Here is a 16,217-nt window from a genome sequence, read left to right on the forward strand (position 1 = left end):
GTTTCTATACATCTTTCTATAATTCACTTTCTCTTCCTTTCTTACATTATTCTCCCATTGAAAAAGTACTTTTGATACATCTTTTTAAATTCAGTCTACCATTCAGACCAATTTTTATAAAGGTCCTTCATAGTTATATCATTCCACCACAACTTCAGCGTTTCCCACTCTGAAAAATCATCCTATAATGCCTCATTTATTCTTTTATTCCCTTTCCTATTTTAATATACTCACCTTCTTCCATTACCTCTAACCATATTGCTAAATAATACAAAAAAAACTCTCTGCTCTATCACCATTTCTTACACCAAAACTTCAGATAGTACGCAATAATGAATTTCAGATCCAATTGTCCCTCTTCTACAAGTCCATTTGCTTTTATTCCACACAGCTAACTTACAACATTTCATCAGTTCTTCTGTTTTTTAAACCATTCCCTGTCTTTTTATATTTTCTGCTTAAATCACAATTAAGTTATCTTTAATAATAATTTTCATGTCAACCATCACATAATCTAATTTTTGATGAAACAGATTTGCTCTTTCCTTGCCATGTGTGCATGCATATAATGCTATTTCTATAAACATATTCTCTCCACCTCACGTACACAGCAGCTAACCTTCCCATTCTTAACAACATTACATCTAATATTTTTACTGGTTTTTTGCACAATACAGTCACTACAGAGCAGCATTCACTCTCTTAATTCCATATTATTCTTCGACCCCCACACTTTTTCTGTTTTCAATCTTTTTTCTCTTGCCCGGAATCTTACATCCTCTATAAGAATAACAAATATATCACATTTAGCACACCATTCCAGTATCCCAGTCATTATTACAATATTAATAATACTATTCACATTTACTGAAAACACTCTAAAATTATTACTTTTCCTTACTTTTAACTTTAAAGGAAGTATTTAAAATTTTTGTGTTCTTAATATTTTCATTCGACATTTGAATATTTATCTGAGTTGATGTACAACTATTCCTTGGGTCTATATTACCATGTTGAAAGATATGTTCGCCGAACATGTTTTAATCGACACAGTAATATCAACTTGTCTAAAGCCTGAAAGGCCTAGTCAGCAAATTTTTTTCCCAGGGGAAAAAATCGCTTGGCTGTCATCGGGGATTTGCCCTTTTCCTCACTGTAGTGTGATCTCAGAGTTGGTATATTTAGTTAGGGTGGGTGTTTTGGGTGAAGCCCCCACCCCCACCCCACGTTGTAGGGTTTGAAAGTGTGGGTTTTTTTTCTGTACAGCTGAGTGATTTTTTTTTCCCTGGGAAGAAATTTGCTGACTCAGCCGTTCAGGTTTAAAACAAGTTGATATTATTGTGTCAATTAAGACGTGTTCGGTGAACATGTCTTTCAATATGGTAATAAAGACCCCCTATTCCTTGAGCTTGAGAATCAGATTATTTATTATTTTCATAACTGAAACACATCTAAAACTACTCCTTACCTTTTTTTTTTAATTTTTGGTGATGCATTTTTTTATCTTTTCCTCACCCTTACCCTAGGAGCTATTGAATTTCTTTTCCTAACATCCTTTGCACTTTTTTCTCAAACATCACTTTCAATTTCTTTATTTTCAACACACTCAGTACATTTGCCTTGATCCTCCTTTAAGATAATATTTCTAAGTCATTTTTGATTACTTAATCCTCTTTTTCATTAAGCTCTTTTTCCATTTCCCTACTTCTTCATTACTTTCAGACATTGCTACTTCCTTCATTATTTTGCTCAACATTATATTGTTTTTTTTTAATCAAACCAAAATGCCCTTCACTTGTGCATATTCTAAATTCAGTTTCTCTTATCCATCATATGAACTTTCCCCTGTTGATTGATTAAATAATATTTTTGTATACTGTTTTATCAGATGATTGAAACCCCCACTAAAAAAAGTCCTGTACAACTAATTGTTGCTCCATTACCGTCTACATATTTAACACATGGTAAATACTTTATCTTATTCTTTTTATATTTTAAAATAACAATTACTTCCCTCCCCCATTCCAAATACTACTATTCACCTTTAACTTTTACAACATCATACACTGAGTAACACATAATGAAAATAATTTGTAACATCTTTTAACTCAATTTCATCAGTATGAATGCTTTTGTCATCATCCTGGTCAGCATTTATATTGATTATTCTTTTTGCAATCAAACAAAAATACCCTTCACTTTTACATATTATACATTCCTTTTTACACTTATTCATTATATGGGCTTTTTTCCCCACATTCATCACATCTTATTTTTGTACACTAATTTATCAGATGACTGAAATCCCCATAATTGAGTAACTTACAAATGAAAAATAATTTCTAAGCATCTTTTAACTCAATTTCATTGGTAGGTAATTGAACAAACACTTTTTTTAATTGAGTCCCTTGCCTGGAAAATATAAACTCATTCAACAGATAACGGTTCTTCTTTTTATCACAATTAAACAAAAATCTTTCCATTAAATCTTCAGTCTCAGATGTTAAGTCTCAAAATGTCTCTTTCCCCAAATAAATCAAGGATCTAATGTCTTTTACTTCAAAACCCAAAGTAACACTAAATTATCCCACACAAAATATTTATCTATTAGTTCTCTCTTATCCAAACAACAAACCATTTTCCATTTTAATAAAGTTTTTATTTCAACTGCATCAGCATACTATTTTCCAGACTGCATCCCATCTATAACCTTATGTCCATTCAACTCATGACTCATTTCCTTTTCTCCCAACTCACTGTACATTCTGGAAACGTTTTCCATCATATCTGACCATGAAATATCAGACTCTTTTCTAGGATCACCATTGTTCAATACACCAACCACATTTGGCAAACCACCAGAAGCAATTTCATTAAACCAATGTCTTCAAAATTCTGAGGTTTAAGGTCAACTAGATGCTTCCTATATATCCTGTCCACTCATTTTTCAACAGTTTTCTGTTTGACTGACACACTGACACTGCTATTACCAACAGAACAACTCACTTCTCCCTCCTTACTGTGCAGCTTCTCCTAGCTGCCTCCTCTTCAGGAACAGAAGTAGGAAGTGCAGCAACAAAAATGCTCCCCCATCACAATGAAAAGAGTAGGGGAGTTGCTCAATGCCCTATCCAAATTTCCCCTAGTAGTATAAATACTACAGCAGGTCTGCCCTGAAAAGAGGCTATTAGTCTTATCAAACAGGATAAATAAAAACAAACAAGTAAAACATCTTTCCCACTGCTTTCTTATTCCTTTAATGTCTGTACTGTTAGCTGATGTCTGCAAAGGTTACTGGCAGAATACTGAACCCAGCTGCCACATGCAGTATTAATGGCTTCCTGAATATCATAGCATTTGTTTTCCACTACATATTTGTTCAAATGATTTCTTCTTTGCCACAGTTTATGCCCTTTGTGTGAACTGTAGTTAAAATTGCTTATGTGTCTCCTACATCATCCATTGTACTATCATTTATGTCTTAACATTTTCCAGTATCCTTTCTGGCTGGAATGGTGGGCATGTGGGCATCTGGAAACATCTTTTGTATACATAATTTTAACTTTCTTTTACATTAGCTTGGTCAAATATCCCTTGGATTAAAGAATAAGGCTTAGCTGTATTCTCTTAAGTCTCCATTTAAGTGAACCTAGAATGTAATGCATCATATAAAATGCTGTCATCTGTGCCTGTACTTCACTATGATGTTTGCATTTGACATGAATTATGGTTTCCTTCTAACACATTTGCATGATTTTCCACACATTACTTGTACCTCATATCTTTTTCTTTCTTTGTTTCTGAATTTGTCCTGTATCATTTATTGATTTTTGTACTTTTTAACAGTTTTTTAGTTACTTGTCTTGACCCTAGTTATTCCCCTCAATCCTCTTGACCATCAAATCTGCATCCTGTACTGGCATATTCACTCCCAAACATTTGACATCCTAGGATACCACAAAAGAGAGATGAGAGGTACTGATCATGGCTATCATCCAGCAGTGTAAATCTGGTCAGTCCAATAATCTTATATTCCAGTACTGTGGAAATAATCATTAATTATTCTCAATATAAGAAAGGAAACTTATTGAAACTGTCCGGCTACTATCCAATAGATATTCTCTTCCCACTGTCAAAAGTTCTACAAAAAAGTATTAATTGATAATTTCTTAAATATCTTCTGGACTCAGACATCCCAACCCCTACTTGAGACAGCTTTAGACCCTTCAGCAGCAGATGCACAGCCCTACTTACCTTTCTTAATACAGTTCATACTAGCATAGATGCAGGTAACATTGTGTCTGCTCCTTTGTTAGATCTACCCAAGGCCTTGTTACTATGTCAGCTTACATCAGCCTCTCAGAATCTACCATTATATGAATTCATTGCTGTCTATAAAATTGACTCCAACATGTGCAAATCATCGCTTTTCTTTCCTCCCAGCCTCATTAGTCATCACACAAGGTTCCATCTTGAGATCTCTTCTATTCAGCATATTTTTAATGACCTTCCCACAATCTCAGCAGCATAATCCTATTATGAAGTGAACTCTGCACTCATTTGCTCTGCCTCTATTTTCCATGAAAGTCAAAGACGAATCAAAGAAGCTTTCTCTAATACAGAAAGTGACTACAGGATGTACACTGCAAAGCCAAAAACAAAGTTAAATATTTTTCTACCCTAAACAGCTCTCAAAGAAAACCTCCTCAATCAGTATTATGTCCTTTAACAAAAATACAACTGAAGTTATTCCATAAGTTAAACTTCTAGCAGTCACTACAGATGATAAAGTATAATGTGTCTGCCATGTTCAAGACAAAGTAGATATGATCAATCAATTATCAGCCCCCCCCATCACCCCTTAAAGGGCCCATATCTATACAGGAAGAATGCAGAGTCCCTGCAATCACAACGTCACAGGTAAAAGCAACACTCTCTAAAGCCAAAAACACAGCATCCATGGGACTGAACAACATCCCAGGCTGCGTTTTACACGAACCTCAGAACAAACTGGCTCCCCACCTAAGCACCATGTTCAATCATAGCCTCATGTCAGGCTTTGTGCCCACTGAATGGCACACAACAACAGTTGTCCTGCTCCACAAAGGGGGAGCCACCACTTATCCTGGGAACTATTGCCCTATTAGCCTGATGAGCCTCATCTGCAAGGAAATGGAATGTATCATCATGGAATTCATAAACAAAGACATTTGGTAACCTACAAACTCTGGACCCCACCCAGTTCGGGTTTGTGAAAGGCAGTTCTTGCCTCCTGAACCTAGTCGACTTCTTTGAGGCAGTCACCAAAGCTGTAGACGAGGGTAAGGTGGTTCACACAGCCTATCTTGACCTCGCCAAGGCTTTCAACACCATCCACCATTCTTGAATTATAGCTAAACTCAATAAACTAGGTATAAATCCCTATGTCACAAGATGGGATGCTAACTGGCTCACTGACAGAACCCACACTGTAAAAGTTGCAGACTCCAAATCTGACTTCAAACCAGTGACAAGTGGAGTACCACAGGGTTCAGTTCTGGGACCTCTCTTGTTTGGTTTCTACTTCTCTGAAGTACAGGCTAACATAGAAGGCCCCTGGCTAATGAAGTTCGCAGATGACTGCAAACTAGGAGCTATAGTCAAGTCCCCAAATGATGTGGACATCCTACAGAAGGGCCTCACTGAGACAGATGCCTGGTGTCAGAGCCATGGCCTCAAGCTCAATGTCAAAAAGTGCATTGTTATCCCCTTTGGTAAAAACTCTGTACCCATGAACTACCACATAGGCGACAGTCTTCTTAACACTGAATGTGTGATAAGAGACCTTGGGACCCAGGTGGACAGTAGTCTCTCCTTTGATAATCACATTGCCACAGTAGTCAGGAAATCCTTCTACATTGCACACCTCATCACAAAAGGGTTCTCATCCAGGAAAAAAGAGGTCATTGTTCCCCTCTACTCGACACTCATTAGACCCATTATAGAGTACAATGCCCCTTTTGGAATGCTCACAAGACATCTGCAGCAGCTGGAAAGGCCACAGAAGTACCTCACAAAGAGAATTACTGGCCTCAAACAGATGCCCCTGAACTGATCATCTCAAAAAACTCCAGCTTTACTCTGTAGCATAGCTCCTACTCCGAAGTGATCTCTGCCTAACATATAAAGCTATGTCAAACCCAGAGTTGTTGGACATGCTACATCTAAAGAAATCCCAATCCCTCCAAGCTATATGCTCTAGGGACCTAAACCTTATCACCACAATAAACAGGACTTGCTGGAGGGATAGATTCCTATCCCAGAGACTTCCCATACTCTGGCACAAGCTACCCATCTATGTCAAACAAAGTTCCTCATTAACACTCTTCAAGAAAAATGTTGATGAGTGGATGGGAAATAGGAAATACACCCCGGGGATCACTTCTGTGGCTCTGCTCAACAGAGGCACAGGAAATTAACTTTCTTGGGTTGGTGTAAGCCAGGGAACTTTGTTGGCTAGGCTTACTTAGGCCTTTGGGCCAACAGCCTAGTACCTACCTATGAACCTATATAAACAAAACATTGGAAAAATGGCACTATTTTCTGCTTATCTGTTTCCTCCTCTCTTATAAGCTTCATCTATCTACACAAATATTCCTTCCTTCACAAGTAAGCAAACTTGAATATTAATATAATGAAGTATCCTAACTGGTTGCCAATATTCCATCTAGGGCACACCAGAAAATCTGTAAATTTTGTGAAAATCTGGACGGTTGAGAGGTATGCTAGCCACTCAGACTATTCTAGTTAAGAAAAATGATACATTAATTAATTAATTAACCACTTCAAATGGTTGAAAATGGTAGCTACTCTGGCAAACATTCCTTTTCTTTAGCTGTTGATGCTAACCAGGGGTTCTGGTAGATTATAATGGATAACAGAAGTCCAAGCCACTTACTTGTAAACTACCTCTCAGCACATGAAGATCTAAAAGATTATTATTTTTGTTTTCACTAGCTCAAAATGTTTTCTGGAGGACAACAGAAATAGCAACTGAATGGCTATATTAAGTAATTAGTATTACACATTACTTTCTAGTCAGTAATGCCTTTAAGCAACAGCACAATATACAGTCAGCAAATGTGTTGGATCAACTAAAGAATGAAGGTCTGGTCCTTAATAGAAACAAATGCCAAATGTGGAGAAGTTCTCATAAATGCATGTATCATGGATAGTTGATTGATGGATAGTTGAAGTCAAATAACGATATGGTAAAAGCAGTTGTAAACAGGGGAAATGCCTAATGATAAGTAATCTCTTATCCATTTCCTAGTCATGTAACTGTACCTATCCAACCGTTCCCAAAGTGTCATATGTCACAGTATCACTGAGGAAGCTACTAGAGTCAAATCCAGGATGGGGTTGCTCAATGATAGAAGAGAGAAGCTTTAGAGTGCAAGAATACTAGCTAATAGAACATCAATATTTAAGTCTTTTGCTGTAATCCAACTTACTACTTTGTAGATAGATAAAAGTCAATATTGTTTCCATAATGTACTTTTACAAGAATTTAAGGTACTGAGAGTTGCGCAAACACATTATACACAAATTGAAAAGAACATGATTTCTAGTTTTTGATTTTAAAAACAATTCAATGATTATATCTATGGTAAGAGGGTTATATCAGATTCAGATGATAAGTGTATTCAAAGCATCCTCAATAATCACTGCAAAATGTTCCTGAATGTCTTCAAAGAAAGATTTAGTAGATTGTGTATTATGATTCTAAAATAAGTGAGTTGATAGGTTTGGTAAACACCTTTCTAACATGCGAGAGGTACTTAAGCATTTGTTAAACAGCTTTAACTGTTCTTAAGCTCTAGTCTTGTGTTACAGCACAAACAGCATCCACACATGTAGGCCATCCCCCTAAGACCACTCCTGTGTTTTGTTCCTTACTACCTGACTCTCACTAGGGAATGGAGGCCTGATAGTGTTTCAGGAGAGGCAAGCAGGCCATAAGGCTGTCATTTAGCTGAGGTACCAATTTTGCTAGAATGACTGGTCTAATTGTCTGAAGTTAGAACAGCTACCAGGCAAGATCCTGATGGAGGAACAAAATAAAATATCTACTCTTCAAGCTTCACTTTGCTCTGCTGTCAAGGTGGATTTCCTGTCACCTGTGATTTGAATATATAACAAGCAGGCTATAACTGGAAACTCAGTAATTTATATAGTTAGTACTATGACTTGCAAATTTAATAGAAGCTTAGAAAGACAATATATAAATCTGATAATATGAAAAGATGATAATTGCTTGAATATAAAGAGGATTTGCTTGAGAAGGATTTGAATATTTTATAGATAGTTTCTGAACTACCAATATCTATTAAAATTTTCTAAGAAAGTCTAGTGCTAGAGATATTTTTCAGCTTTGGTTACTGCAAGATGTTATTATGACTGGATGGCCAGATAATGCAGTTGCCACATCTCTTTATTAAAACTTTCTTTCCCTGTCATGATGAGCTTACAATACATGCAGTAGGTGTTGTACAAAGGGGAAAGAATTATCATGTGTAATTAGCTGAGACAAAGTATGATAGTCAAATCACATGAATTATACTTAGGCTTAAGTAAACACAAAAACAGAAGTTGTAATATCATGTATTGGCTTAAAAAGACTTCACAGAAAGAAATAATGTTGCAAAACTGTGAGATGTGTTGCATGGGGTAGGATTAAAAATAAACAACAACAACAAAGAATTATTACCAGATGAAATGCTATCACTTCCTTAGTATTAGATGACTTATTATAGGTTCATAGGTTGGTACTAGGCTATCAGCCCTAGGGTCTATACAAGCCTAGCCATAACAATTCCCTGGCTATTTCTTCCCACAGTATTTACTTCCCTGGACCCCCGTCTAGCAGGGCAACTGACGTGATCCCCGGGGTGAATTTCCTATCTCCCATCCAGTCATCAAGGTTCCTTTTGAAGAGGGCCAAAAAGGCACTCTGCTTGACATGTATGGGCAGTCTATTCCAAAGTCTGGAGAGTCTCTGGGTCAGGAACCTATCCCTCCGGCATGTTTTGTTCATTGTGTTGACCAGGTTTAGATCCCTGGAGCATGTGGCTCTGAGGGATTGGGATTTCTTTAAGTGTAGCATGTACAGCAGCACTGGGTTTGACACGGAGTATAAGGACTCATAATTATTGTTGTGTTTTTATTATTATTCAGAATGCAAATAAATAATACAAGTACATGCCAGAAAAAGCAAGTCTATCATTATTGCACTTAAATGCATTTTTCTAAAGTATATAATTCCTAAAGAAGTAATGACAAATAATGGCCCATAATTTGTATGTAGTTTTGATGAAACAATAGCTCATCACATTAAATCTTAAACACCCTCAGAGTGTTTAGGATTTAATGTGATGAGTTAAAATTCACAATAATTCCTAAATTCTCTCAGAGTAATGTTCAAATGGAGCCTGTGGTACACGCAGTGAAGATTGTTCTTAAAATGATTATTCAAAGGTGGTACAGACTGTGAAAATTATTCTTAAAAATGATTACTTGAAAATAAAACATTGTCTGCAGGGTAGTATCCAACTCATTTACTGTTAAGTGTGTATATAAAATCAAAGTTATTTTGTGATTCTTTAAAAAGTAGTAAACAGTATGGTGTAAAGCTTCTGCAAGGTGGACAATGCTAATGAAAGTTCTAGTTTGAGAAAATTCCTCCAAATAATTATTTCCTGAGAACATTCATGATAACTGAAGATTTACTAAGTGGTAAATTACAAATGTAAGTTACAATGATTGGATCTAAAGGTTTACAGATCTCTTTACAGATTTATTTCAGAAACAAGAATTATTCTGTTTTCATCAACTAATACCAAGATTATAATGGCTATTAGTAGAAGGAAATGTCAGTACTAAACTGACAGCTTGAAAAGATTATACCCTACCCTGGGGTTTCTCCTAGTTAGGAAGTTATTCCATCATTGTCCACTATGTCGGACAATGTTTAGGGAAAATCTGATCTTCAGGCTATTACTAGCTTGGGATGTGGGAAAATAGTGTGGAAGTACTCTTAGTTTGGAAAGGTCATAAAGAAACCATTCACATATAACGACCAAGCAAAACAGCAAATGGTATTACTGAATTATTACCAGTGGAAAATCTTGTATGATTCAATTTTCAAATATATAGCAACATTTGCAACATAGCATAATACCAGGTTATAGTATTTTACAGCATTGCAAATAAGGGATATACATATTTAAAGTAAAGGGATATATTTGAACTAGAGTAGTGTTTCCTTAATGGATTAAAATATAATGTGTGATTTATATAATCATGCAGTCATAGTCAGTCTTCAGAAAAGCTTATTGATGTAAACAGGCCTTGTCAAATACACCTTAACATATTCATTTTGACTAGGTTTGCTCTTACAACCAGTATACATATATGGAAACCATCATGTACCTTTTTAGAGGATAAATGTTTTCCAGTAATTGGGAAATACAGTGGTTCACTCTTCTTAAAGTTCACTTATGGCATTAAGTACCAGTGATTGCTAAGAGTAACTGGTTCTGCAGAGGCCAGCCTACATGTTCTGAGTATGATGCTGGACTGAAACTAAAACTGAATCTTTACTATAAAACTAGCTGTGTTTAGTATATGAGAAAACAAGATATATCATGTCTTTCTCAGGTTAAGTTGCTTAATCTTAGTATACTGGTAGCCTAACTGGATAAACACCCCAAGCAAGTTGACATATGGTCCTACAAGAGAATGTCTCCAGTCATGCAGCAGACTGGTGATGAAATGGGTTGATATGATGGAAGCTATACAAAGAATTATCTTTAAATTGTTGGCATAGATTATTTATACCACTAATCATACAAATCATTTGAGCTATATCCATCACCCAGGGAGGTATGAAGTTGCATCTTGATGAGGAAAAGAACTCCACTGTTGTCTATGTCACACAATATGTCATATTTATGGATATGTAGATAGAAGTAATCTAGCAATTGCTCTATTTCTAATATGTCAGGAATGTCAGGGTCTTCACTTTCCTTTCCATCATCTTGGGACTGTTTTTTTTTCAAGAATAAGGAGCAAACTCCTTCTGTACATGGAGTACACCCTCCTGTCCCATTTAAAAATTATGGTTATTATGACAGTTAACCAGCCAAGAGGTACTATCTAAGCCTTTGATATAATACTGAACAAGCATATTAAACACAATAATACAGCAATGTATAGGTCTATGAGAATATCAAATATTATCTGTGCTAGCATGACTGACTGTGGTGGTGCTGCGGTAGCGTTGTTGCCTCACAGGAAGACGCTGTCCGGTTCTATTCTCAGCTAGAGCATCTTCTGCATGGAGACATGCATGAATGGGCGTACCTTCATTGAAGGTTGTGCATCAGGCCTGGCAAGCCAGTACGTAAAAATCAACTGCCAATCATTAGCGGACCAGAGATCCGCTGTGGCGACCCCTAACCGGGAAAAGCCGAAGGCTGCAAAAAAATCTGTGCTAGCATGACTGGCTGAAGTTTTGTAAATACTTGTAAATAATTGTAAATTACCTTGTGTTATATATGCCAGCATGACTAGCTATAATTTTATAAATAAGTTTATGTTTTTTGATTTTTACTTTGATTTATGTAAGATGTTTGAAACAAACAGTGTTCATCTGGCTGACCAAATGTACATGTTTTTAAAAAAAGAATTCTGAATGCAGGTTATGCCAGTCAGCTGACCTAGATGTGATGACATTGTGTGCTAGAGCTGAAAGGAATAAAAAGTCCACAGCCGCTGTTGTGTTTACTTTCTAAAGTTTGATATGAGAGAGTAGAATTCTCATAACAGCTTTCTGTGACTTTTAAAATATTCTACTTTAAAAGCAGGCCGTTAAAGTTCAGTTTCTAATAGTCATTTCCAGAGTAGTCCAGTGGTTGCTGTTGTTTTCCAGACCAGTAATTATCACTCAGAGTTTTCAAGAACTGTTCAGCAGAAATAGTAGGAGTTGCTATTCTAGTAATTGAGGACCAGACAACAGCCTGAAGAGTGGACATAAATTCTTAACTTGCCTTACAGAAGTAAGAGTATTATCTTGCCTTGCTGAGTTAATTAGATTAGACAGGGGCAGTTAATCTTTAGAAAGTTAAGGATCTACAGTTAGATAGTCTGAGTTTTTCTTCAGTCAGTGTGAAACCTGTCCTATAGTGTTATTTCCATAATCCCTGTGTGTGAAACTGTATGGTTTTTTGGAATCAGGTATTCAGTGCATATATGTTTTAAATCATTTTATTTATTAAATATTTTACTACCTTCTATTGTGGCTGGTTATTTAGAAAATACTTTTAATAACCTGAGTTTGCTTATGCTTATTGAGATAACACAGGACCACTCCAAAAAGTCTCATTGCTTGGATTGCATGCTACCTTTTTATATCAATATTTATTTTACTCAAATAATTAAACATCCCTTTTGAAGGGTACTGTGGTATTTTGACTATTGGCAGCCATTACCATGCAATTTGGGAAAGAGGACATAGCAGGTAAATCTGTGCCAGTCTTTCCCAAGAGTACTTGTATGAGCGAATATCAAAATTTAAGAGCAGGTGTGTCAAATACCTAGAACTGGGACACAGTGTTCTGCAGTGGTTAATGTGAAGACTTATTTGGTGACCTGGAGTGAAGTATGAAGCCCAGTCCCAGGTTTGGAGTCTGTTCCTAGTGTAATCTTAAGGGGAATTGTGTGTTTCTATCTCTTCTTTCAGTGATGCTCCCTTACCGGAGACAGTGGTGAGGATTGAGGCTCCTTAGTTACTGCCCTGGGTTAAGTGGGGTCATCACAAGGTCTACAGCATTTCCAGGTGGCTTTCCTCCATTCCCACTGCTTCATAGTGGTGGAATTGTTTAATAACAATAGTATTGCCATCTACAAAAATGGATCGAATCCCAAATATCTGCTACCAGTACTGCCCTTAAACTTTAATTCACCAAGATGATTGAGAGACTGTAATTCAGTGATTCTCCTTGTCATCTTTTCTGTTCTTCTTGCTCACTGAAGTAGTAGATGGTTGTATTCATTCCTGCTCCCACTTTCTATAGTCTTTGGTAGTTCTGCTGCAGTCCTATTTTCAAATTGTTTAGCTGAAATACCACCTAGCAGATTGGTAACTACTTGCAGAAATATTGTTTTCTATATTCTGTGTGTTATATTCTTTGTAATAACTATTCTACTTCTCATTGCAAAGTCACTTTATTAAGCAGGAAAGACCTAACTAAATAAAAAGGGGAAGGTGGAACACTTCAATATTTATTCAATATCGCTCTTGAAAAAAAAAACAGACTTAATTGTACCTTATTATTTATGTATTGTCATTTGATTTTCAGGAAAGTCTGACTGAGTAGGAATCCATTTTCATCAGAGGCCATGGGAGAAATGCTCCAAAATATTAAAAACATTTTAAGAACAATAATTTTACAGTCTTTAAAACAATACAAAAAATAAATACAGTTCAAATAACTATACCAAAGTAGACATAAAATGAAAACATTGATTAAGAAAAAATACAAATTATATGACAATGATTTAATATTTAAAGAAATTTTAGCCAATTTATAGAGAAAATATAGGTAAGTTTGCATAATACAAATAAGAATTGTAATACAAAGTGATGGAAAAGCAGGCTTATGGTATATTTAAAGAGAAAGCCAGGCAGAAAAATTAATATAAGCAAGGAAGTGAGTGAAGAATGAACAGTAAGTAGATGTAAGGTATGAAATGGTATTTGTTCACATTTATGGATACAGTTTTTTTCCTAGTGTTGAGCAAGAACAGAGACAGCTTTTGGCTAGGAAGTCTTTCAGAATGTTTTTGAAGGATGGGAGGGTATTGACCTGATGGATACAGGTAAGGAGTTACAGGCCTTAGCAACATAGTATGAGTATAGATAATGCCAAGGTTTGATAGGTTTGTGGACAGACAGGAATTTTTGGTCATTGGATCATAATGACCAACTAGGAACATAGTCATGTAGAACAGTATTCAGTGCTAGACAAGCACATGGATTATGGATCATTTTATAGGTGATAAGAAGTTGTGTACATGTTAGATGATAAGTAGTTCTAACCAGTTTAGGCTCTTTAGTGCTATACAGTGGTGGGTTCTGAAAGGGGTTTGATGTTTGGTTCATTCATTAAATTATTATTTTTTTCCAGGGAAGGGAAAAGTCAGCATGAAAGAGCCTTTGGAGTTTCATCCAGAAATGCATTTGATGCTCTTTATAGGTAAGACTGTTATTATATATACACACTAACCATCCGATTGTACAGATGCACATATAAATGCACAAAAAGCATTCTGTTTAAACACTGTTTCTTAACTATGTAAACATAAAAGAAAAAAAATAGGTCTGGATTGAGAATAATACCCAAGACTGCCAACATCCCATGTTGGCATTACTACCTCTGAACTAGTAAGAATTTCTATGCATTTGGGAATTAAGTTTTCAGTTAGAAAATCCCTAGTATGGTGATAAGGTCAAGCTAATCAGAAGGTGCCAACATGTTTAAAACATTAGATCTTTAAGATCTGAGGTAATAAACAACTGAAAGAATAATTCACACAAAGGCCACTAAAAGCACACAATCTTGTTAAAGGTATCATAAATAAAATGTTATGTATCTTTAGATATATATTTTGTGGGTGTGATTTGTTTCAGCTTAATATACTTTATTAAGTCTTACAGTCTTCCTCTTCTTCTTCTTTTGGCTGCTCCCATTAGGGGTCGCTACAGCGGATCATCTGTTTCCATTTCTTCCTGTCCCCTGCATCTTGCATCTAATGTCACACCAGCCAACTGCATGTCCTCTCTCACCACATCCATAAACCTTATCTTAAGCCTTCCTCTCTTCCTATTACCTGGCAACTTCATCCTTAGTATCTTTTCCCAATATACTCTGCATCCCTCCTCAGCACATGGCCAAACCAATGGAATCTTGCCTCTCTGGCTTTGTCTCCAAACCTTCCAACCTGGGCTGACCCTCTAATATACTTATTCCTAATCCTGTCCACCCTCATCACACCCAGTGCAAATCTTAACATCTTTAACTCTGCATGTCCAGCTCTGACTCCGGCCTTTTTACAGTAAACATAAAAAGTAACAAAAAAGGAAAACAAAGCATAAAATTACCATTCTAGAACAACAAGTTAACATAAGGAGGGAAGATAGTAAATTGGCCATGTAATTTAATAAATAGGATAAAGGAAGAATTAAATAAGCAATCAGGACAAGTGGTATTTTTTTATACTAAGTTACATAGAAGTGTGTCAGGCTAAAGTCATACTCATTGCCCTCTTCTTCCTCTTACTATCTCCCTATTCCTGAGACCAATACTGTAATGGGAAACAGTTTATTGTAAACTCTTTGAGACTTAACTAATGGAGCAGTTTGCCTCAGAATTTTATTAATAGTAAGGTTACAGTTCTTGTGACCGAACTCGGAGAAGGTCAATTGTTTTAATTTCATTAATAGGACTAAGTCTGTTAAGTCTATCACATTGAATTTATCCTTAATGACTTTCTTAGTCCCAAAAGGGAATATACTTCAGAGGCACAAATTCCATGTGAAATGAATGACCATACCTAATGAAGACACACCTATTGACTGAATTATTTCCAACATTCATTTTACTGAACTTTGCTACATAACTACACCATATGTTCACACTCTGCAACAAAAAATCTAAATATAGTACAAAAACTGCCTGTTCCAACATACATATTGCATTAAAACACAGCACTCACAGTACTCATTTCAGTAATAGCCAACAAAATTTAAAATAAAATTTCTTCTTTATTCCACAAATAAAAGAAAATCTGCTTTATAAAAAGAAATCAATCAATTCAATTTTCTTCATTATTTACAAGAAGCACTTTTTTATTTACATTAAATTGTATCAATTAAAATTATTAACTCATTATAATTATAATTTAAAAAAAATTAAATTTATAGCCATAGCTGACTAAACAAAATTATAAATATAATAAATACAATATTAAATATATATTTAATTACACAACATAATAATCTCTAATCTAACTAATTCTAAGTAAACCTAAACCTAAATATAAAACCAAAACCAAAAAAAAATAAAGTTATAGGTATAATCATATAATAAATAATAAATATATAATTATTTGGAAAA

At 35.5% G+C, this 16,217-nt stretch overlaps 1 protein-coding gene across 1 annotated transcript in view; it reads left to right on the top strand.

The window, feature by feature from the left end:
* Positions 1-16,217, top strand: part of LOC122802726 (acetylserotonin O-methyltransferase-like) — a 196,268-nt gene that overhangs the window by 88,430 nt on the left and 91,621 nt on the right. The window contains exon 4 of the mRNA XM_044072488.1: positions 14,229-14,297. Coding sequence (XP_043928423.1) covers positions 14,229-14,297 — 69 coding nt within the window. The remainder of the gene's footprint in view (positions 1-14,228; positions 14,298-16,217) is intronic.

The sequence above is a fragment of the Protopterus annectens genome, chromosome 5.part0 (genome assembly GCF_019279795.1).
Source record: "Protopterus annectens isolate FY-2018-M chromosome 5.part0, PAN1.0, whole genome shotgun sequence".
NCBI lineage: Eukaryota > Metazoa > Chordata > Ceratodontiformes > Protopteridae > Protopterus > Protopterus annectens.